The 22,002-nt window shown below is 40.7% G+C and overlaps 2 protein-coding genes across 2 annotated transcripts; one reads left to right on the forward strand and one right to left on the reverse strand.

Annotated features, from left to right (window-relative positions):
• Window positions 1-296: 296 nt before the first annotated feature.
• Window positions 297-2,499, reverse strand: LOC311014518 (interferon-induced protein with tetratricopeptide repeats 1-like). The gene is made up of 2 exons (XM_084011167.1): window positions 2,423-2,499; window positions 297-1,614 (listed from the first exon to the last, which is right to left on the reverse strand). The coding sequence occupies exons 1-2, from the start codon at window positions 2,428-2,430 to the stop codon at window positions 306-308; spliced, it is 1,317 nt and encodes a 438-aa protein (XP_083867293.1). The 5' UTR covers window positions 2,431-2,499; the 3' UTR covers window positions 297-305.
• A 474-nt stretch (window positions 2,500-2,973) lies between these two features.
• pomgnt1 (protein O-linked mannose N-acetylglucosaminyltransferase 1 (beta 1,2-)) lies at window positions 2,974-20,952 on the forward strand. The gene is made up of 21 exons (XM_084011567.1): window positions 2,974-3,090; window positions 3,256-3,500; window positions 6,393-6,495; window positions 7,299-7,414; window positions 7,518-7,583; window positions 7,876-7,989; window positions 8,072-8,189; window positions 10,064-10,162; window positions 10,365-10,492; window positions 10,907-10,977; window positions 11,400-11,475; window positions 12,063-12,146; window positions 12,371-12,412; window positions 12,648-12,706; window positions 14,327-14,399; window positions 15,306-15,434; window positions 15,810-15,935; window positions 16,310-16,374; window positions 16,472-16,652; window positions 17,792-17,901; window positions 18,204-20,952. The coding sequence occupies exons 2-21, from the start codon at window positions 3,381-3,383 to the stop codon at window positions 18,283-18,285; spliced, it is 1,962 nt and encodes a 653-aa protein (XP_083867693.1). The 5' UTR covers window positions 2,974-3,090; window positions 3,256-3,380; the 3' UTR covers window positions 18,286-20,952.
• The last annotated feature ends 1,050 nt before the right edge of the window (window positions 20,953-22,002 follow it).

Genomic DNA, 22,002 nt, shown 5'->3' on the forward strand with positions numbered 1-22,002 from the left:
ACGTCGTGGCATCACGTTCTAACACATTGCGTAGCCAAGTGCATGGTCAGAGTAAACATGTGGTTAGCGTTGTGAATTCAAACAAAACGCTTGGGTTAGGGAACTAAACCACTTGGGGGAAGAAAACATTGTGGTAAATGTTGCATTGTATGAAAATACTAGAAAACTAGAGACTATCTTGTCAGATAATATGAACCTACAGAGAAGATGATTAGTTGGTTATGAATCACTATATTTATACCTGATGTTGTTCACAGTGACACATTTGGACAGTACAGTAAGTTATCCCTCTTTATTTCAGACTCTTAGATCTGCAGGTTATTCAGAAACTCCTCTATTTCTCCACACATTCGATTTCTGTTTCTTTCTCTAATCCTCTCCAGAGTTCTGAGGCTGTCCTTACGATAGAAAGATTGTTGCGGTATCGCTGCTGCCCTCATGTGAAATTCGATGGACTTGTAGCTCTCCTTTTGAATGAATTTGACATATTTTGCATAATAGTTGTAGAGCATCTGTGCTCCTTCGGGATCCAGATCACTTTCCAGCAGCTCCTCGTATATCTGGTCAGCTTTGTCTTGGCAATTGGACTCTGCGTATATGTTTGCAAGATTTATTTTTCTCGTAAGAGAAGAAAGAGGGTAACTAGTGATCACTTCCCTATGGAGACTGATTGCTCTGTCAATCATACTGTGCTCCGGGGCATTGTCCCTGTGTAAAAAGATCCTCTTTTTGTAGCAGATTGCAGCACATCTCTTCAGATAGCGTTGATCTGGGTGTCTTTCCAGCACCTCCTCTGCCAAATCAATGGCCTCATCGATAGATACATATATCCTGTAGAGCCTTAGTAAGGGTTTGATACCACTGTAGCTGCTGATGGGCTTTTTTAAAACCCTTCTCGCCAGCTCACGTGCTTCACTTTCAATGTTTTTCCCTTTCTTAGCACATGCCTCAAGGTACAGAGCAGTGAGGTACAAGTTCTCTGGATCATGTTCCTTTGCGATTTTCATTTTCTCAAAGATGTCAGCCCCCAGCTTTTTGTCACTGTGTCTAAGAGCATTCTCCAACCCTATGACCTGGCTGGTGTGCCACTCCACCATGTCCGGCTGCATCCTGATGGCTCTCCGGAAGTAATCTGCGGCCTGCAGCTTTTTCTCTGTGCTGAACTTCATCAGGGTCCAGGCCTTTTCAGCGTAGATCTCCGGATGGAGCTCGTCCTGGGCTGGAGATGGGTACTCAATCATCAGGGCATCGACTTTTGAAAGGTAAGCTTCGCTCTCTGCTTGTTCTCCCTTATGGAAGTACAGCCAGGCCAGGTTCCCGTGGTTCACCACCAACCAGGGACCCTCGTCTGAGACAGTGTTTCTCATCTGGCGGAAGGCCTCTGCAGCCCTGCTAAAGAAACGACAGGCATCTTCAGTGAACCCCAACTGGTAATGGATATACCCCTGCAGGTTGTAAATGTGACCCAGCCAGCTGTATCCCTCCTCAGTGCCGATGTCCTCCAGCTGGTCCCTGAGAAAGAACAGTTTGGACCTGCTGGGCTCCAGATCCCAGGTGAAGTGGCACTGCAGGCCCTCCAGTTTAGACTCCAGTGTTGTTTGGATCCGAGCAGCACTGATGGAGATTAAAAATAACAAATGTGAAATCATGTACGCAGTACAGTGATGTACTATTCTCGGTGGTGTGCTATGTTTCGATAGGAAGGAAGGAAGGAAGGAAGGAAGGAAGGAAATAAATCATGGGAAAGACAGAAAGGAACAAATGAATGAGGGAAAGAGAATAAAGAAAAAGATCACAAAAAACCTAAGAAAAGCAGGAGAGAAAGGCACAAGAAGAATAAATGAATGAGAGAGAAGGAAATAACGTAGGAGTCAATAAGGGAAGGAACAGATGAGTGAAGCACCAAAGGGGGAAAATGAAAGGGGAATTAAGAAATTAAGAAACAAAGACGTAAAACTTAGGAAGGAAAGAAGAGAGAATGATAACAATAAATGAATGAGAAGGATGGAACAAAGAAACAATGTGTCAGAAAGAAGGAAGGAAAACATCATGGAGGAAAAAGTGCATAAAATGAGGGAAGAACTGAAACATGGAAGAAACGAAGAAGTAAAACAGGAATTAAAGAATGAGGAATATAATAAGTAAAGGACACCGGAGGGAAGGAAGTCACAAAAGAGGACAAAGGAAGGAAACAATAAGCGGCAAAGAATAGATTAAACAATAGAAAATAAATGAGTGTATGAGGAAGGAAGGAAAAAGAAAAAGCAAAGAGTAACAGAAGAAAGGAAACTGAAACAAAGGTCTGAAAGTAATGGAATAAAGGAAAGAAGAGAGACATGCAAGGACTAAATGGCATGAAGGAAGGAAAGAAGAGAATAGAGCGAAGGAGGAAAATATAAAGTATGCAGAAACAGACGCTCACCTCATCATCCAGCTGTTAGTTTGCAAAATATGAATCTCTGGTTTCTGCTCTTAACACTCTGGCCTCTGCTGCTTTGGGTGCAGCACCATAAAGTCTGTAATGTTCAACTTTGTGTTGTAAATTATGTCATGTTGAACACTGGATCTGGACTCAGTGGACTTTCTCCCAGGATAAGAAACCTGCAGCTGTCATTGTGGACAAGACTTGGCTGAACATGGACTTTATTTAACTCTTTCGATTTTTTTCCGAGAAAGAAGTAAAAGAAAGTTGGCTAGGGAACCAACCAACATACTCCCTGTGCACTTTACAGCTTAACAATGCAGAGGTCCAATTTAATGTACCCTACCGGTATGTATTTTTGTGTCCAACAACAAGGTCTAAAAAGGCTTTGAAAGCACACGTTCACCTCTGTAACTCAAATAAAACGTTAATTCATGAAACTGGAGCTACATCTAGAGAAATGAATGGTGGCTGGTGTCGTTTATTATGTAGCCTGTTGAGGGCAGTAATGAGCTTAACAGCGTTTATTACGCAGAGAAGAAGAAGCCTGGTGACGTCGTTAGCTCTGCGACAGAAACACCGAGCTGTAGCAGCTACAGGCGTCTTTTCTGCTGTTTTGCCGCTGACTACGAGGTTACAACCATAATGCGAGGTTTACTGACGCCCCTGTGAGTATAACGATACTATCTCAGCAGAAAAAAAGATGACTGGAGTGTGTTGAACTGGGCTAGCGAGACCTTTCGCTGGTGTAGAAATGGTCAGCTAGCTATCATTAGCTGAACTTGCTGGTTAGCTATCTTTATACTAACCGGTGCTCTGCACTTTTTTTTCAGATGACAATGTGACAGCCAGGGTTGTCTCGGTGGTGTCGTCGAGCAGTGCATGTCCCTGCTGCAGGAGGTGGAGGAGGGCAGGCGGAGGGTCTGAGCTCTGTTGTCGGTGGTCGTCGGTGTCCGGGATGGAGACCTGGACCCCCAATCCCCGAGCCAAGCCGTTCATCCCCCGCCAACAAAGGAGCTTGTACCTCACCTGGAAATACAAACTGACCAACAAGAGGACGATACGTCGGTTCTGTCAGGTAACGTTAAGAAAGAGCAGCTCTGAGGGTGGAGCTCTGCTTCAAGCTGGTGTTGTCAGATTAGTTGACTTTCTTTATGCAAACCTGCCCATCGTGTGCTATGATCTAAATATTAAAAAGACAATTAAGTACTCAAGGGAGGTTTGCAGAACTGTGCTCGGGTAGTTATCATTCTTTCCCATGTGGTTTTGGTTTCACCAAACCTCTTTAGCTCACTGTTAATGGTTCAGTTGCCAAAGATTTATTTATTTATTTCGGGCATGTCAGTTAAATCATCATCATCACACATCTTTGTTCAAATAATATAATACACATGGCCGAAAGGGAAAGCGGGAGAAGCGAAGGCTTATCTAGTCCCGCCCCCATTACCCACAGGATAAAATCGTCATCATAATATTATCTCATCTTTTGTATTTTTCATTTGACATAACATTTTCTTTTACTTGTGACATTTGACATAACATGTTACAGCAGTAGGTGGTACAGAGAGCTGTACTCCTTGCTACGTACAACTGACATCGGACCATACAAGCTTCTCAGGTTCAACTTATTGTTTGGGTACAGAATGTTCATTAGTTATGCTCCCATCCCGACCCAACACCATGTCTGCTGATTCGTGCCTCAGACCTTTTTCAACTCTCATGCAATAATCTGTATCGGTCAACGGTTGAATTTACATACTTCTTCTTAAAGCCACTTAGTGTTGCTGATTTTTTTACTTCTTCTTCTAACACATTCCATTGTCTAACACCTGTGACCGATAAGGAAAAGGATTTTAACGTAGTTCGTACCTTCCTTTGCCTGAAAATCATGTTCCCTCTAAGATTGTGTCTCTCTCTGTCTAGGAAAAGTTTTTGCAGGTTCTGGGGGAGAGTTCTGTTAGAAACTTGGTACATCATTTGTGCTGTGCGATAGTTTATTAAGTCATATAGTTTGAGTATTCTTGATTTGATAAATAAGTGATTTGTGTGTGCCCTGTAGTTGGCATAGTGTAAGATTCTCAAGGCTCTTTTTTGGAGAATTAACAAGGGCTGTGTGGAGCCTTTATATGTGTGTCCCCACACCTCTGCATAGTATTGCAGGTGCGGAGAGACTAGTGTGCAGTATAACAGATGAAGTGCTTTTTGATTTAGGATTTTTTGTACTTTCCAAAGTATAGACACACTCCTGGCCAGCTTCCTTTTTAATTGTGTTATGTGTGGCTTCCAACTCAACATGTCATCGATAATCACTCCCAGAACCTTATTCTCACGGACCCTCTCAATATTAACTCCGTTTACTTGAATGTTGGGACTGTTGTTGCAGCCTCTCTTACCGTATAGCATGTATTTCGTTTTTCCCAGATTTAGTGATAATTTATTTATATTAAACCACACTTGAAGTTGAGCCATTTCCGGATTTACTGTTTCCACAAGTTGGTTCAAGTCACTCCCCGAGCAGAAAATATTTGTGTCATCTGCGAATAATATTAATTTCAGTATTTGACACTTTGCATATATCATTTATGTATAGTATAAACAGCTTTGGACCCAGAACTGACCCCTGTGGCCCCACAGACTATGTCCAAGCTAGTCGATGTGCTATCATTTATTTTTTACATATCGGGATCTGTTGTGTAGATAGCTCTTGACCCACTGCAGTGCTACACCTCTAAGGCCATATCTCTCCAGTTTAGCTATTAAAATATCATGGTTAACGGTGTCAAATGCTTTTTTCAGGTCTATGAAAATTCCTATGGAATATTGTTTTTGGTCAATAGCGTCAGTAATGATTTCCACAGACTCTGTTAAAGCTTGAGCAGTCGAAGGGTTCCTTCTGAAGCCGTATTGGCTGTCATATAACAGTTTATGTTTGTTGATGAAGTTGTCGAGCCTATTGTTGAATAGCTTCTCTATAAGTTGTGGCAGTATTGAAATTGGTCTGTAATTGGTAAACTCGTGTGTGTCACCATTCTTAAACAGTGGCACAACCTTGGCAACTTTCATTTTGGTAGGAAACGTCCCGGTTTAAAATGACAGATTGAAAATGTATGTCAGGGGTGAAATGATTCCATCGAATACTTTCTTAATTAGCCTCATGTCCAGGTCGTCAGCATCAGTAGAAGTTTTGGCTACGCATTTGTTGACCAGGTGTCTAATCTCTGTGTCCTTCACTGGTGAGAAACATTGAGCTGGGATTTCTGTCCTTATCAAAGTGGCTCCAGTGCAGGGGTGAGTCAGGAATGTCATTCGCTAGCTCTGGCCCGATGTTTACAAAAAATTGATTGAAAAGATGAGTTGGAGAAAAAATTGTGTAGAAGTTATAATGTAGGAATGAATTATAACTTACACAAATAAAATAATACACATGATGTGGTAGACCGATGGGAAAAGCTAAATGGAAACTCCGATTCCCTAAATGACTACACCTAAGAAATCTTCAATCATACCAAGCTCTCCCTTTTTAATATTTCTGGTAGTATTTGGCCATTTTTGGCAATGCTGCATATTAACAAGCAAGACAGTTTTAATGATAGGTAATAACATGTAAGTCGATACATTAATAGAAATAGAAATACAAAGGAGGCAATATTGCACAAAATCCACCTAGGTCTTTAAGAGGACTATTGCACCAGCCCGGTGGTATGGTAAAGACACAAAAAACTTCCTCATTCTGTGATTGTAGTGTATAAGTACAATTAAATATTTGGATCACAGAGCAGTGTGTTAAAGTGTGTGCCATTGAAGATGCATACAAACCCTGATTGTCAACTGCAGTAGTCACTGTTATACCAGAGCTTGTAACATACGTTTTAAACGGCAAGTTACCTACCTGCTGCAAACCCCACAGCTATGAAAGCCCTGAGTAGAGAAGAAAAAAGATTTCAACTTGTATTTTTTTATCCTACCACAGGCTGGAGCTGTACTGTTTCTGTTGATAACCGTCATCGTCAACATTAAACTCATATTGGACACAAGAAGAGTAGCTAATGAAGATGCAGCGGCTCAAGAATATGGTGAGAAGCGGTTTCCATCGTTTCTTTCACATTGGACTTGGCACAACCAGTTTATGCTCTAGTTTCAGCAGTAGAACAAATGACTGCATTTATTATTAACATATATTTTGCTCAGTGTTGAAAAAGATGTTAACTGTGTCTTTGTTGTAACATTTGACATTTCAATAAGATCTGTAGGGAAAAGTACTGTAGTATTTCTTGAAGTGGGCAAGCTTTCCACAGCAAAATATGACTAATCAATCGGTAAGCCTCTTAAACTCTTGATGTTATCCTATTTTAAATGTAACGCATGAAACATTTTCTGCACTACCATACTGTTATTTTTTATCAGCAGGTTCTAACTCCTTACTGAAGCTTTCCTATTGTGGACATGGATTGAAACATGACTCTCTTTTTAATTTCCTTGTTTGTTGGACATATTCGGTATCTTCAAGGATGTCCTCTGAAATGTGTTTTCTAAAAGTTGACTTAAAGGTAGAGTAGGTAATTTGGAAAAAAACAGAGATTTTGACTTTGAACGCATCGCAACACCGAAGAAATCCCCCTTCGTTCAGACCTCTGTTCATATAACAAGGTGTTTCTACCTACTCAACCTTTAAACGATGCTTGGTCTTAATATGACACTGTAAACGCGAACCTTAGGGTCCTTTATCAAAGTCATAATAATATAATAATACATCTCAGTTGAACTTGATGATTACAGAGATGTGTTTTGTTAATTGGGATTTGACACACTGTCATGGAAATGTATTACATCTGCCTTCACTTTGGAGAACCTAATCTTGGTCTTATCCTCCTTTTAGAGGACACAATTCCCAACATGGAGACGCCACGCAGGCCAGCTAATGGACGCAAGGTCCTGGACATTGAGGTGTATTCCAGCCGCTCCAAAGTCTACGTGGCAGTGGACGGCACCACTGTGAGTTAAGATGAAATAACCCTTCTTCAGGATAAGAGTATAAAACTTGAAAAAGAAACAAACTGTCTGACAGCATCTCTTTTATTTTGCTCATCTCCTGCAGGTGTTGGAGGATGATATGCGAGAGCAGGGCAGAGGCATTCATGTGATCGTTCTCAACCAGGCAACTGTAAGCATTTACTGTAGATACTTAATGTTTAATGTTTACATTACTTTCCTTTCATTTCAGTTTTATAGCTTTTATTTGTTCGTCATTATAGTCAATACTTCTTTACCCGTTTCTTCCCATGTTTGCTTGTGCTGATAATATTTCTGCTTGTGGTGTGATGTCCAAAAGTAGCAGGTGCTGAATTAAAGAAAATGTTCTTCCTCAATGGAATAACATTAACAACATGAAGCAAAAATGAATTACTTTTATAAACCTCAAAAATCAGAAAAATCGGTCACTCTGTTTGTCTCAGGGTCATGTCATGGCCAAGAGGATATTTGACACCTACTCTCCCCATGAGGATGAAGCCATGATCCTCTTCCTCAACATGGTGACCCGGGGGCGAGTCCTCATCTTCACCATAAAGGTCAGTCATGCCACTGCCTCAATGATGGATCAGATATCGGTTATTCACGTGGCATACAAGACGATGTGTTTTTGTCCTGAAGGATGAGGGCACGTTCCACCTGAAGGATGCTGCGAAGAACCTGCTGAAGAGTCTTGGCAGCCAGGTGTCCCTCAACCTCAGCTGGAGGGACATGTGGACTCTGGTGGTGAAGAAAGGAGGTAGAGAAGCAAACTTTCACTTTACAAGTAGTCGTAACTCTTCTGAATGGCCATGTGGTCGGTTTGTGATCCCCAGTGTTTTGAACAATGATATTTAACTCTACAGCAACATGTCTGTGCAGAAGATGACACTGAAGTTCGGGTTAGCATATTTGTAGGTTTTATATCTGCTGTATATATGCTGTCGTGAATCAGGTTTTGTTTTACAAGTACTGAATGCTTTGTTTCATCTAAATAATGTAATCCAGAAAAGCCTATAAAATTATGATTCATTCTTTAAATCAACACTGCGTTCCAAATCGCATACTTTTTACTTTTAGAACACATTGCAGTTGCCCTTATAAAGCACTTACTATTCAATTAGGGCATATTACATCATCATAACATTGCATGTTGAACTTTGACACTCTGGCTCATATATCTGCTGATTGTGGGTCAGAATACATCACAATCTATTATAGTTGGTATTTGAACGTGTAGAAAGTTTCTAAAAACAATAGGGATGCACGGATCGATCGGCCGCTAATCGTTATTGGCCGAAGTGGACCCTAAACAGGTTGATCGGTGAATGTCAAAGTCGGTCAAAGTGCCGATCAGAAAAGCCGATCGCATATATTATTTTTTTTACCCGAGACTGTTTTTCCACGCCTGACGCAGGGTGGGAATTTCCCGATGGCCACGACGCCTGTCAAAGTTCCAGTGTAAACAGCGCTAGTGACGCGTGGTGAGCTTTTATGGACTTACAGCCACCCTCGCGCACACAGTAGGCTCGTCCCGTGTCTGTGGGTCAGAGCGCTGCTCTGCTGTGATTGTTCCAAAATACAACCTGCGCAGGTGAAGTATCAACATCACATGCAAGAAGAACGTCAACCGTTCATCAGCTTAGTTTAAACCACCCGAGTGGAGCTGAGTGAGCGGGCAGTGGAAGCACACAGCAGCATTTTTATTATAAAAGTAGCCGTCCGGTTCCTGTCCGGGTCCACTCCGGCACATGTTTGTAGTCAACACGAGTGGAGCTGAACTAGCAAGTGGCCACGAGTGGGCAGATTTTGCAGAGAGCGGCATTGTTATTATAAAAGTACCGGTCCGGTTCCACTCCGGTCCCGCTCACACCACAAGTCTGAAACCCAAGCCCGACCCAGAATCCCGCTGTGTCCTACACAGTCATCAACAGTATGTTCAGTCATAAAACGGCTTCATTATTATTATTATTATTATTAATAATATTATTCTCCAATCCATTCTGTGATCGGTATCGGCCGATTTATGATTCCTGTGATCGGTGATCGGATCGTGATCAGATCGGCGATCGGATCGGTGATCAGATCGGCGATCGGATCGGCGATCGGATCGGCCCCCAAAAATGCTGATCGGTGCATCCCTAAAAAAACAATGCGGCTAACTGAGTTACATCATGTTGTCATATAATTGTATTTGTGGTTCATATATCCATCTTACTGCAGTTGTGCTTCAGTGTTTAGGCTAAGCTTTCCTGTTACATAAATGCTTTTTGCGTCCACTCATTAATTAGTTATTGATAATTTGCTTGGCCAGCAGTTGCTTAAGGACATTACAGGACAGGGACATGGCAGAAAAAAGTAGTTTAGTTTATTTATTTATTTCGAACATGTAAAAGAAATTTAAAAAAAAGAAAGAAAAGAAAAGCGTTATCAACTGACTGCAGTTTTCTATCTAAAAGCCCATTTTGGCCACAGGACCAGACACTCTGGTTGTTTACATTTTTATATAAAATCAACAAGAAATAAAGAGTGAGAGCTCTGGGAATGGTTAGAGGCGGGGATTAAGTTAAAATTCATGAGTTTAATCAACTAATTGAGCTTGCTTCATGACATTGTCTGTGTTTGGGGTTCCAGGTCAGGTGTACGGAGAGAAGCACTCCAAGTCTCCAGCCCTCTCCACTTGGGGAGACCCGGTGCTGCTGAAGACCGAGGTGCAGCTCACCGCCTCAGAAGGTCAGATACAGTTCTAGCGAGCTTGGAAAAGTATCATATATGCCTAATTGATAAATATTATGACCTCGATACCAAAAATGTAACCATACCAAAAGATCCAGGCTGTAAAACGGTGGAATATTCTCCTGATGTCTTAAATCTAACGCTGCTAGAACTTGATGAAGATGTGGTGACAAACTGAATGTGGCCCTCCGTCCTGCAGAAGCGGAGTGCCACTGGGCAGACACAGAGCTCAACAGGAGGAGGAAGCTCTTCTGCAGCAAAGTGGAAGGATACGGCAGCATCTGCAGCTGCAAAGACCCAGCACCCATCGAGTTCAGCCCTGACCCTGTAAGACAGTGTTGGCTGTGAAATGTTTGTGCTGCACTAGTTACAGTGAGTTACTATACTGAAATACAGTATAGAAAACGTGATTGTATCAGTTCAAAGAAAGATGAATTGGTATTGTCTAGCCATCAACTGTTCTAAAATGCCGATCCAGACTTGCTTCGTCCGTAGTCGTACGTGTAGTACGTGTCGAGTGTTACTTGACTTGAAATGAAATCCGTATTCAGCACTTCCTTATCTATCGTACTTATTTTTCCACGCAGGTCAAAGGTTTGAACATAACTAGGTCATGTCTGGAATATTTCCAATCTAAATTCACTGTAAATTTCACTCTAACTTTGATCGTACTATGACTCAGCTTGAGGACTTCACATTGTCAAACTGACAGTGGATTTGTTACATTTTCATTCTCCCCAGCTGTCCAACAATAACGTCTTCAATGTCCCAGTGGCCGTCATAGCGGGGAACAGACCCAACTATCTGTACCGGTAAGATCTGAAACTGTGTCAAAATACCAAAATTGAAAGCAGAAGCGTTCCACGCACACAAACTGCCCCGCTGTTTATTAAAATATTTGTACATATTTGTTGGGATTTCAAAGATAAACTGCATTTCACAATAAAGATAACCAAGGTTTACACACAGTAAATAATCTGAGATGTGAACTACTTGCCACGCTACTTCACTTTTTTAATTCATTGTTCAGAAAATAACCACAGTTCACAGAATAACTGTGCAATAATAAGATGCTATTGTAAAAGCAGGATGAAGAAATGGCTGCTCCTACCTTTTAGGTACCTGTTGTTAAATTGGAACAAATCAAAAAGTCACTGTCAGATGAAAAATAAACTGCGGTCATTCCTCTCTCTTGCCTAAAGCAAAATTGTGACCGTTTGTCGTCTGTATTCAGGATGCTGAGGTCTCTTCTTTCGGCTCACGGAGTCAACCCACAGATGATCACCGTCTTCATCGATGGATATTATGAGGTGCCAGGTTTGCTTTTTTCTCTTTCATACTGTGGACTGACCGGCACCATGGATGGAAATGATGTCTGTCAGTATACATACTAACACTTTCATATTATCATGTCGATTTTAAAATACGTAATATTCATATTGTTTCTCACCCATGATTTTATACTGTAGACAATGTTGAACATTAATACTTTCAAAATAATTGATATAATCTATACGGAGCAAAGTATGCCCAAATATTTTTATGGACTTTGGTTCAGGTCTATTTTCAGAAATGTGATGATGGGCAAGGCAAGGTTACCGAGGCATCATGCTGCTTTCTACTGTTTACCAACCCTGTTTTCTGGCATGTTGAAAAGGTGTACTCCCCATCGTCATCGATTACATTAGTGGCTTTTTCCTGTGTTTAAAAATAGTTTTTTGACGAGGGGTATCTGACTCTACTTTTGAAATGAAAAGCTGTGTTTTTTCATTTAATGAAAAATAAATGTCAAATGTTAAATGTTGGCTGAACACAAACAGCCAAACAGGAACTTTATATGTATACCGTGTGATAAATTGCTCTTCCCTTCATACATGTTTGCATGTTTTTGACCTAGGAGCCGATGGATGTCGTAGAACTGTTTGGACTGAAGGGAGTTCAGCACACACCCATCAGCATCAAAAATGCCAGAGTGTCCCAGGTAAACAGCAGTTACCTCCCCATACAAGGGTCAACACATAATTCATATCGCATATTTACACTGAAAAATATATTAAAGTTAACTCATAACCTGAAAGTGAATCTAAGCCATTTTCTCTCTGATCGCTCAAACCCGTCATATGTTTTGACATTCTGTCGTTTACAAGTCAATAAATATCTGGGACGAAGTATTTTTGTGATGAAGATCTCTGCTCTCTGTCGCAGCACTACAAGGCCAGTCTGACTGCAACCTTCAACCTTCACCCAGTAAGTACTGTGGTTTCCTAACAAACAACAAAAGGTTACCCTGTCATGTACTATGCATGAGCAGTGTGGTGTGTGTAGTTTTAATTAGCAGCTTTTTTTTACTTTATTGATTTTATAATAAGGTCAGTTTATCCATTGATTGTAACGATCGATTATCACTTGTGAGTTGCACTAAGACCTGTACTACAATTCACGACAGCACTTACCCCAGTATGTTATTTTTTATTTCCACCAGGAGGCCAACTTTGCCATCGTACTAGAAGAAGACCTGGATATCTCCATCGACTTTTTCAGGTTCGTCCTCCAGTTTACACAAACATGACTAGAGATAACGGGGAAATAAGAAGTCAATTTAAATATATAGATAGACAAAATGTTAAACAGTGTTTTAATGTCATTTATCAAGCAAAATGCCAACATGTTTGTGGGTTTTTCAGCATCTAAAGTGTACTGCTTTTCTTTATTACATGATAGTAAATTCCTTTCTTTGATATTGTAAATACTTAAGCCAGATGGACCTTGTTGTGAGACAGTTTAGATATTAAATATGAAGGAATTCAGTCACTTTTTCTGTTGTATTCCTGTACCTTCACCTACCAATGAGCAAAGAGACAAACAAATGAACTGAATGTTCAACCAGTCAATTCTTATTAGACTTTAGAGGAGGTTTGTGCATTTTATTATAATTTATATTGAAATAAGATATTATAAACACATTTCTGTTATATGGAGGTCATTGCTACCATGTTCAAATAAATCAATGTTCTGGACATAACTAATCAATGGGGAAAGCCCATAAACCCTCTCAGCTGCCAGAATCACCCCTAGGTGGCAGTAGAGCCACAGTGATGAAGACTTCCTTTGTTGACCGACTCGGCTTTGAACTGTGCGTTTTGCGGCTGTAAAAGCTCCAGCTCCCCTCCTGGGCTGACCAGCCCTTTTGAAGCATCGACTTCAAATAGTTCAGAAGCACTCGCAGCCGTCATCTCACTCAGCTTTCGTGCCAGGTTGCTCTCTGGAACAAGCTTCAGGCTTCAGAAAACCAAAACGTGCCCTCCTGTCAACAAAGACAAGCCTGGTGTTATTTCATGTCTGCTGCAAGAAACATTGCTCTTCCAGTATCTTTGGCAGTCCTTAAAATCCTGACTTCAATTTTTTAAATATCACACTATAGAAATATAACCTTACATTTGAATCCATGATTGATTAATGATTACTACAATTTTCATTGATCATAATTTGTTTTTGTTTCTTTCTTCAACAAATTGAATGCTTCCATCTATACAGAAAGAAATGTACTGATTTAATTCCACAGAGGAAACCTGCATGTGTTACACCTTTTGTGATGAGCACAGCTAGGGTGGAAGAGAGAGAGGACAGTCTTTTCTCATACTTTGGACTTCTCTAGACACACTGGGGCCATGGAAAAGTGCATTTTGCATAATATATCCCCCTTTATATGCTTCACCACACAATGGTAGACTGGGAGTCAGGTCTCATCACCCAGTGTTGGAATCCATGCAACAACATCTGCTGGAAAGAGTGGAGGCTGCTAGAGCTGCACATTAATGCTCATGGTCTCGTGATATGTTCAACCATCACATGTCTGTAATATTCAGGTGTTTTCTTTTCTTTGGCCATGTAGATATGTATGTAGGCTCTTAAGTCTGTCCCTCTCATCAAACTTTAACTATTCCATGGCCAAGGTATAAAAAGTCACTTTGCCACCCATTTCCTGGAACCTTCCTTCTTGGTTGGTCCAAAAATCAGTTGATTTATTATTGTTAAGTTAAGTTAAAGTATTAAATATTCCTCGCTGGTTTCTTCAGAGTTTACTTTCACTTTTTGGTTAATACTGCTGTAGCTGTGTTTGTCTGTACTGATGCTGTTGTTGCTTTTTGGTTTCTTCTGTAGTTTTCTGAGTCAAACCCTCCACCTGTTGGATGAGGATGAGAGCCTGTACTGCATCTCAGCCTGGAACGACCAGGTGAGTGCTGACTGCTTCACCTGCTCACACCTGCCTGCCCTTCACCCTACAGCCTCCACTCTCCTCCTCCCTCTCTTTTCCACCACTCATTGTTTTAAAGTCTACTTATGTAGATGTGTACATGTTGTTGTACATTATTCCTCTTCTTTTCTGCCATAACTTCCCTTTTACATTAGTAGCCTTGTTTAGGCCACACTCACACTAGGGCCATTTCATCCGTCTCACAAATGGAAAACAACACGGACAACATGACTGCAACTTGAAATACTCAACCCTCATCATGTGAGCGGAGCTGAGCACGAGCGGAGTAGATTTTGGACAGAGCTGCGTTTTTATTATAAAAAGACAGAGCGTCACACTACATCCCAGTCAGTTCTGCTCCGGTAGCGCTCACACCATGAGTCTGAGGCCCAAGCCCGACCCAGAATCCATCTGTGTCCTACATAGTCATCAACGGTATTTTCATCATAAATCAGCTCGATAGCTGGGGGAGATCTGAGTTGAAAACTGAGTGATAAAGAGGGGGACGGCCTATCAATTAAAGCCTACGTCATGTCCACTCTGTGTACCCGTGCATGAACCGTTCCGTACTCAAATCCACCTCTTCCAATCGCACCGGTGTCGAGGAAGCGTATCCCTCTTCAGCACGTAACAGAGCATCACACGAGTCAAGCAATCGGACTTTAGGTTCAATGCCAGAGTGAGTGTGAGTGTCAAGATGGCCAGTTTTCCTTTAACCTGAGGGTGAGACTTAACGGTGCAGTGTGGGACACCACAGGATGAGTTTATGTTGTTCTAACAAGCAAATCTCACTCACATATGTGTTTCCTCTCCTTAGCAGGTAGACTTAATCCCCCCCCCCCAGAATGGTTGCATGTGTAACTGCCAGCTGTTGTTGTTGTACAGGGCTATGAGCACACAGCGGAGGACTCGGCCCTGCTCTACAGAGTGGAGAGTATGCCCGGCCTGGGCTGGGTGCTGAAGAAGAGCCTCTACAAGGACGAGCTGGAGCCAAAGTGGCCGACACCGGAGAAGGTGCCACATTTAAGAACCCCAGGCCGTGCTTTTAGATCATTCCTATACGTTTTACCAGTTGCATATTTTACATCCCAGTTGACCAATTTCTCAATAGTGTCAAGTTGATTTCCATCCTTTCAATTCATTTTTTTTCCAAAATAACTTGGTCACCTTTTATTATTTATCTCTCAGGTATTGACTTTTGCAGACAAAGTTACTGCTTAGCGAGTGATTAACGTGGAACATCTAGCAGTTCAAAAACAGTTTTTTTTCTCTGTGAAATTGGTGAAGACCAAACCAGAGCTAAATGGAGAAGGACAAAAAATGTGCATGTCTACTGTGATCTTAAATTGGTACAAGAGTGTACCAATGTGTGTTGTGTGTGTTGTGTAGCTGTGGGACTGGGACATGTGGATGCGGATGCCAGAGCAGCGTAAAGACCGAGAGTGCATCATCCCCGACGTGTCCCGCTCCTACCATTTTGGCATCATCGGTCTCAACATGAACGGCTATTTCCATGTAAGGTCTTTGTTCCGTCTTACTTGGACTTCATTATACTAGTAAAAACGTCCCATTCAGCCAATTCACCATCGACATGTTCTTTTATATCATTTTTGACAAATCTAAAAAAAAAAACTAATTTTGAAGTTGTAATAATGCAACATCATTTGTTTTAAACCATGAAACTGTATTATAGTCTGCAGCTAAATAAGTTCAAAATGATAATTTGGTCTAAGTTAACAAAGGAGATTATGTTGGCCCCATAGGATACAAAACATTGTGTATCATATAATAACTATCATAATGATGTTATGTTTCTTATTCCTCACAGTGAAACCATATCTGACCATATATAGCTAATATGATTAATGGAACTCTCTTCTGTCTCGTAGGAGGTATATTTCAAGAAACACAAGTTCAACACAGTTCCCAATGTGCAGCTGAGGAACGTTGACAGGTGTGGACGCTCGGGTTACATGATTTCTGTTCACAAATGGGCTGCTTTTAATAATTCTGCAACAGAGTGACAGTCCGGATCTTCTTCTTGTTGACAGTTTAAAGAAAGATGCGTATGAAGTTCAGATCCAAAACCTGTTGAAGGAAGCAGAGGTGCTGGACCACACTAAGAACCCGTGTGAGGACTCCTTCCTGCCAGACTCTGAGGGAAAGACTTACGTCATGTTCATTAAGATGGAGACCGAGACGGACACGTCCACCTGGACGGAGCTCGCCAAGGTACGCAGTAGAAACACTGGCTGGTGGACGGTACTACTTTTAGTACTAGTACTACGGAAAGGATGGCAGATAGTTTTCCAAATCGAGCTGGAATATTTTTGGTTGAAGGCACCCATTGAATTCAGTTAATAACAATGGGAATCAAGATAATCCTTCACTGTCAACACGTTGTTCTTTATATTTGATCAATTAATCTAACGTTTATTTCAATTGGTCGAGAAATCTGACAACAAATGTATTTATTTAAATTCCAGATTAATACAACAATTAATTGACCAAAAATATAAAACACCTGTCTGATGAACATATCAATACTTCCTTAATTCGATCATCGTCTCTTACTAACATACAAATATAACAAGATAATTAACCCTTATTGTCAGATTAGTTCTGAGCTCAAAGTGAACAGGACTGCTGTGACAAACAGAATAACTTATCCCTGAACTGGAGGATCAGTATTTTTGCTGAAGTACTTGACTTCAAACTTAAAATGGTTATGACATGATTTACTTCATCTCTGGAGTAATATGTAGTTAAAATAGTCACTGGCAAATTTAACTGGGATTTAACTGAAAAACATTTACAGACAGTAACATCAGTCTGCTATGTTAGTTTAAACCATTTCCTTATTAAAAAATGGCCATTTAAGTAAACCGAAAGCATTAAATGAATAACGAGGTTAGAAGGTGTAACATCACGTTACCACAAGGGGCAGCTGTGAAGAAATAGCTTTTAACACGGTGAAGAAATATGTGGAAACTCACTTTTAAGAGACTACTACTAACAGACGCTGCCGTCTTCAACAAAGTGCTCCAGGATGCTTCCTCTTTCTGAATGCCTGATTCAGAAGTCGGACTGCTGTGATGAGCAGTTTTCAGAGCTTACAGCGCTGCATGTTGGGTCTCTGTCTGAAATACTAACACTGTGGGTGAGCTTTAATGCTGCAACTTGTTCTCTGGAGGATTGCATACTTTGATCAGGTGCAACAAACGCTATATACGCAAATAGATGGTTTTGTAAGCAAGACGCCAATTACGCCTGGTATTGATGTCTCATCTTTATCACAGGGAAACATTGGTATGTTTTATTATTTTGAGGAAGAGGATAAGAAGTTTGGTCTTTCTCCGTCTTCTGCTCAGTGCCTCCATGTTTGGGACCTGGATGTTCGGGGATACCACAGAGGCCTGTGGCGGCTCTACAGAAAGAGGAATCATGTCCTGGTGGTGGCCGTGCCAATCTCCCCATACTCGTGAGTAAAGCTCAAATAGCACTTTGTGTTCACATAGATGCCGTTCAGTCAGGCTCGAGGGGCGGGGCGATGACATCATTGTAAGCGTTTCTGCTGTCTACATGAAAACGAACACGTAACGGAGGGGTGCAGTTTTTTTCTTTTCCACCCTGGGACCTGGTTTCAAAAAAGTGCAACAACCATTCTCTATATTTATTTTACTTTGCAAAACCTTTGAGGGAAATGGAAACGATAACGACCACCACTACATTTCCCTTTCATATGTTTCCCTCCCGTCTGTCATCTCTTTGTCTCATGAGCAGGGTGAAGAAACCAGCCAGTGTCACTCCCATTCACTTAGAGCCTCCGCCCAAAGAAGAGGGAGCCCCGGTGGAGCAGCTGTAGACCTGATGATGGCCTCCACAAACACCAACCAGCCCAGGCCTTAACTCTCTTTCTCCTCTCCTCACCAACAACCAAGTAATCCAGCCTGGGACCCATAACCACAAAGCTTTCCTGAATTTTCCTAGCTGTTGAACTTATGCATGAGAGGATACCTGGGAAATGGAGTCCTGATTTAGATTTCTTTATTTTTCAAAGTAAGGGGGATTAGCACGACAAACTCCTCTACCATATCCGTCCAACAGCTTGAGTAGAAGCGATGGTGCTTAAACCACTTTTGGTCAAATGTGACTGAATAACTGAAACAGTAGATGACAGTCAACAGCTGTCTTTTTCAGTTTCCATGACAACTGTGGGTGGATCGCGGTCTAGTTCATTTCAATTCAAGCTGTGACATTCAACAAGAATGGTACAAATGAAACAAATACACACTCACAGAATTTAGCCAGTTTTCCCTCTTAGGTTATTGTGTTTTTTTTGACTACTGAGTGCTTTGTTCACTTTGTACATGTACGTTTTAACTTATCTCTATTTATTTTACATCTTTCAATCAAAAAGGAGTTCAGTGGTTTCTTTGCATTCTTTTAAAGATCCACTTTTATCAAGATCAGTGCTTTTTTTAAGAGCCTAACGTTTACAGATAATGAAATAATATTGTATATACATGCCTCTATATTTTTAGATGAAAAATTTAAAGGGTCAGCATATTTTTCAGCCTTGGATATTGAGTTTGAGTGAAAGAGTTGATAACAGCCCTGTGGGTTTTACTATTATTGACTGCTTGGGTCAGTTACCCCGGATCAGGTTTCATGAGGGAAGCTCAGTGGTGGCTGAAAGAGGCAAATGATGACAGATTTAACGGCATACTCTCCAATTAGGATCACTGTAATGCATCATGCCTGATGCTGTGCAAACAAAAAAATCCTGTTTATGAATGCTATACAAAAAACACATTTGTCTTTTGTTTAAATGAGGAAAACTTGTACTGAGGTTGGCTATCAGTTAAGGCATTGTTGTTTGGTGTTGTGTTGAAAGTCTGGCTTTAGCAGTAGGATTGATCATTTCCAACGATACCCAGCCCTCACAATAGAAGTTATGAGCAGTCAAACATTAAGGTTGTTTGTTAAATTTGACTTGGAAATATAGTTCCATGCAACATTTTAGTTTCATAGCATTACTCCACTAGAAAATGCTACAAAAAGTAGCATTTTGTTTTATAAATGCTACTTTTAATTTTATGTCCTAGTGTTGTGTGTGCTGCATGTTCCTAAACGCTGCGTTGGTCTCATATCGATGAAGAATGAGCTCGTTCTCCCTTTGTGCACTTTTGGCCTCTCTCAGCCACCGTAGAGGAATACTGGTAGCTGCTGTTGTATGAGGTTAATTATCACAAGATCACAACTTACAAGCAGTTTTTATCTTATTTATTCTGAGACAAATTGACTCTGCGGCTCTCATGTTGACTTTTAAAAGTCACAGAGAACAGTTAATCATCTTGTTATCTCAAGATGAGAGACTCCACATCCACATCAAGATACAAAGTCATCTTTACAATATCTCCAGGGTTTCCTTTGGTGAATATAACATGTTCTGTACAACTGAGATCAAGCAAGAACACTAAACACACTCTGTGATGATCCAAAACGACTCGACGAGCAGAATCGATCAAAAACACTCACATTTTATAAACGCTTAATAAGCAGTTTGTAACACTGTAGGTTATAAGGGCATTGAAACTGTTAATGTATGTCAACAATTATAACTGGACTCATGAAACATGTGTAGCTGACTCTTGAGAGTAACGTATGATGTTGAATTAAACGACTAAAACGACTATGTTGTGGGAATGAGCTAGCTTCCACTTTACGCCGAGAAAACCAAATGAGCAGCATGGTGGTCTTCCTCACTGATGAATGTTATAAAGCAGACGTCTGGAACTGCTAACCGTACATAACCAGGCTGGTAACAGGGAAACAATACATCAATGTTTGGCAATGACAGTTTCAGCCTGTAGCTAGCACGCCACTGAAGTTGACAGCTCGTCTCATAGCAACGCTGACTCTCAGACATCAGTTACCCACGGCCGTAGAAAGGCTTTAATCCTCCTGGGGGAGGATATACTACGTATAGATACTAATTGGGCATTAAAAAATCGGCATTGCTAAAATACGTTGGAGATTTATCATATTCATCATCACCTACTTCACTCTGGTTTTGAAGTGATTTCCAACTGCGTGCGTGCGTGTGTGTGTGCGCGCGCGCGCGCGCACGCGCACATGCGTGTTCAGGAAACCCCATATTTACTATCTGCAGTCAGATGATCCTGTAAGGCAAAACCACTTGTTCAGCAGTATTGACTGAATTAATGTCCATTTGTGGCCTGGAAACTTCAGTTCATTCTTAAGTAATAGGTGGAATCTGCCCACTTTTTAAGCTGCTTTTTCAGTGGCACGTGTGCTTCTTTGTTGAATCAAGAGGGTCAAAGTAAATCAGTCTTCTCAGCAATATGGTTTGATTTTGTGTAATGCTGTGAGATAATTTGGATGACGGTGGGAAGTACGTTGTAAGTGTCATGGTGAGGATCCATGGACGTACTGTAAGTTTCCGGTGCACTTTGACACATGTATGAGTTCTTTTATCATGGAGATGAATAAAGATGTTTTTTACTGGGGTTTCGTTGTGATGCTCCTTTTTTTATTATTATTTGGAGGTCATAACGTACTGTATGTTTGTTTAAATATTTAATCCAGAAAGATTTATTATTAGTTCATATTATTCATGGAATAAACTTGGCTATTGTTATTCTTAGCTCATATTTTTTGTACTTGTGTGGCCTCGTGCTGCAGGCAGATTTCCCCAGAGAGCTCCAGGCAGAGCCAACGGTGAGAGGAAACTCATGCGGCGAGGGAAATGTATGCAAATCCTCGGGGCTCGCTGGATTTCTGCAGCCGCTGCGTTCTTCCAAGGACAAATGTGGTTTCCTGCCCTTTCATAACCTGTGATGTAATAAGACGGGAAACATTGGGCTCTGATCAAGGGCTACTGTTCATCATCAATGTTCAATTAATGGGCAAAAAACCTTTGCTTACATTGCATCTTGAATTCCTTGAAGCCTGATATTTGAGTTTTACATTTTCAAAGGTGATTTAACCCTTAGCTTCACTACTGTAAGAGTCGGCTTGATACTTCTCTAGACTTACTTTGTTTAGTAATGCAATGCAGACTTTACCAAGTTATAATTCCATCTAGTAACGTAACAAATTCATATTCTTTTAGGACATGCAACCTCCCAGTTTGGGCAGGTTCAAGTCGTTCACATCTCTGAATACTGAGTAATGAAATGACAATCTAAAAATTCAAATTTCATTAATAAATTACAGTGCATGGCTCACCACACTGAAAAAAAACTCTTAAGATTTACTTGAAAAAAGCTTTGCAAGTTTATGCACTAATATTTCATTTATTTTATTTTTAAAGTAATTCGATAATTTGATGTATTTTAAGTAAGTCTTGGTTTTAACATTTACCATTCACAGAATTCCTCAGTTCACTCAGTAAAGCCAACCTAGTTTTTATTTTCTACACACAAATTATACAGTAAAGCCAACATACATCTTTAGTTTTTTTTTTCACTGATTTTACTTAGTAAAGGCTACCAAAATATTTTCTTTTCGATGGACAATTCAATAATTGTACTAAATAAAGCCATCTTGTAATTTT

The sequence above is a fragment of the Eutrigla gurnardus genome (assembly GCF_963514095.1).
Source record: "Eutrigla gurnardus genome assembly, chromosome: 6".
In the NCBI taxonomy this organism is placed as follows: domain Eukaryota; kingdom Metazoa; phylum Chordata; class Actinopteri; order Perciformes; family Triglidae; genus Eutrigla; species Eutrigla gurnardus.

Excerpts from the sequence above, each read along its gene's own strand:
- pomgnt1 (XM_084011567.1), top strand. The coding sequence starts at position 3,381 with ATGGAGACCTGGACCCCCAATCCCCGAGCCAAGCCGTTCATCCCCCGC. Across the intron at positions 16,653-17,791 it reads CCTGGACGGAGCTCGCCAAG|TGCCTCCATGTTTGGGACCT; the intron begins GTACGCAGTAGA and ends TCTTCTGCTCAG. Across the intron at positions 17,902-18,203 it reads GTGCCAATCTCCCCATACTC|GGTGAAGAAACCAGCCAGTG; the intron begins GTGAGTAAAGCT and ends TCTCATGAGCAG.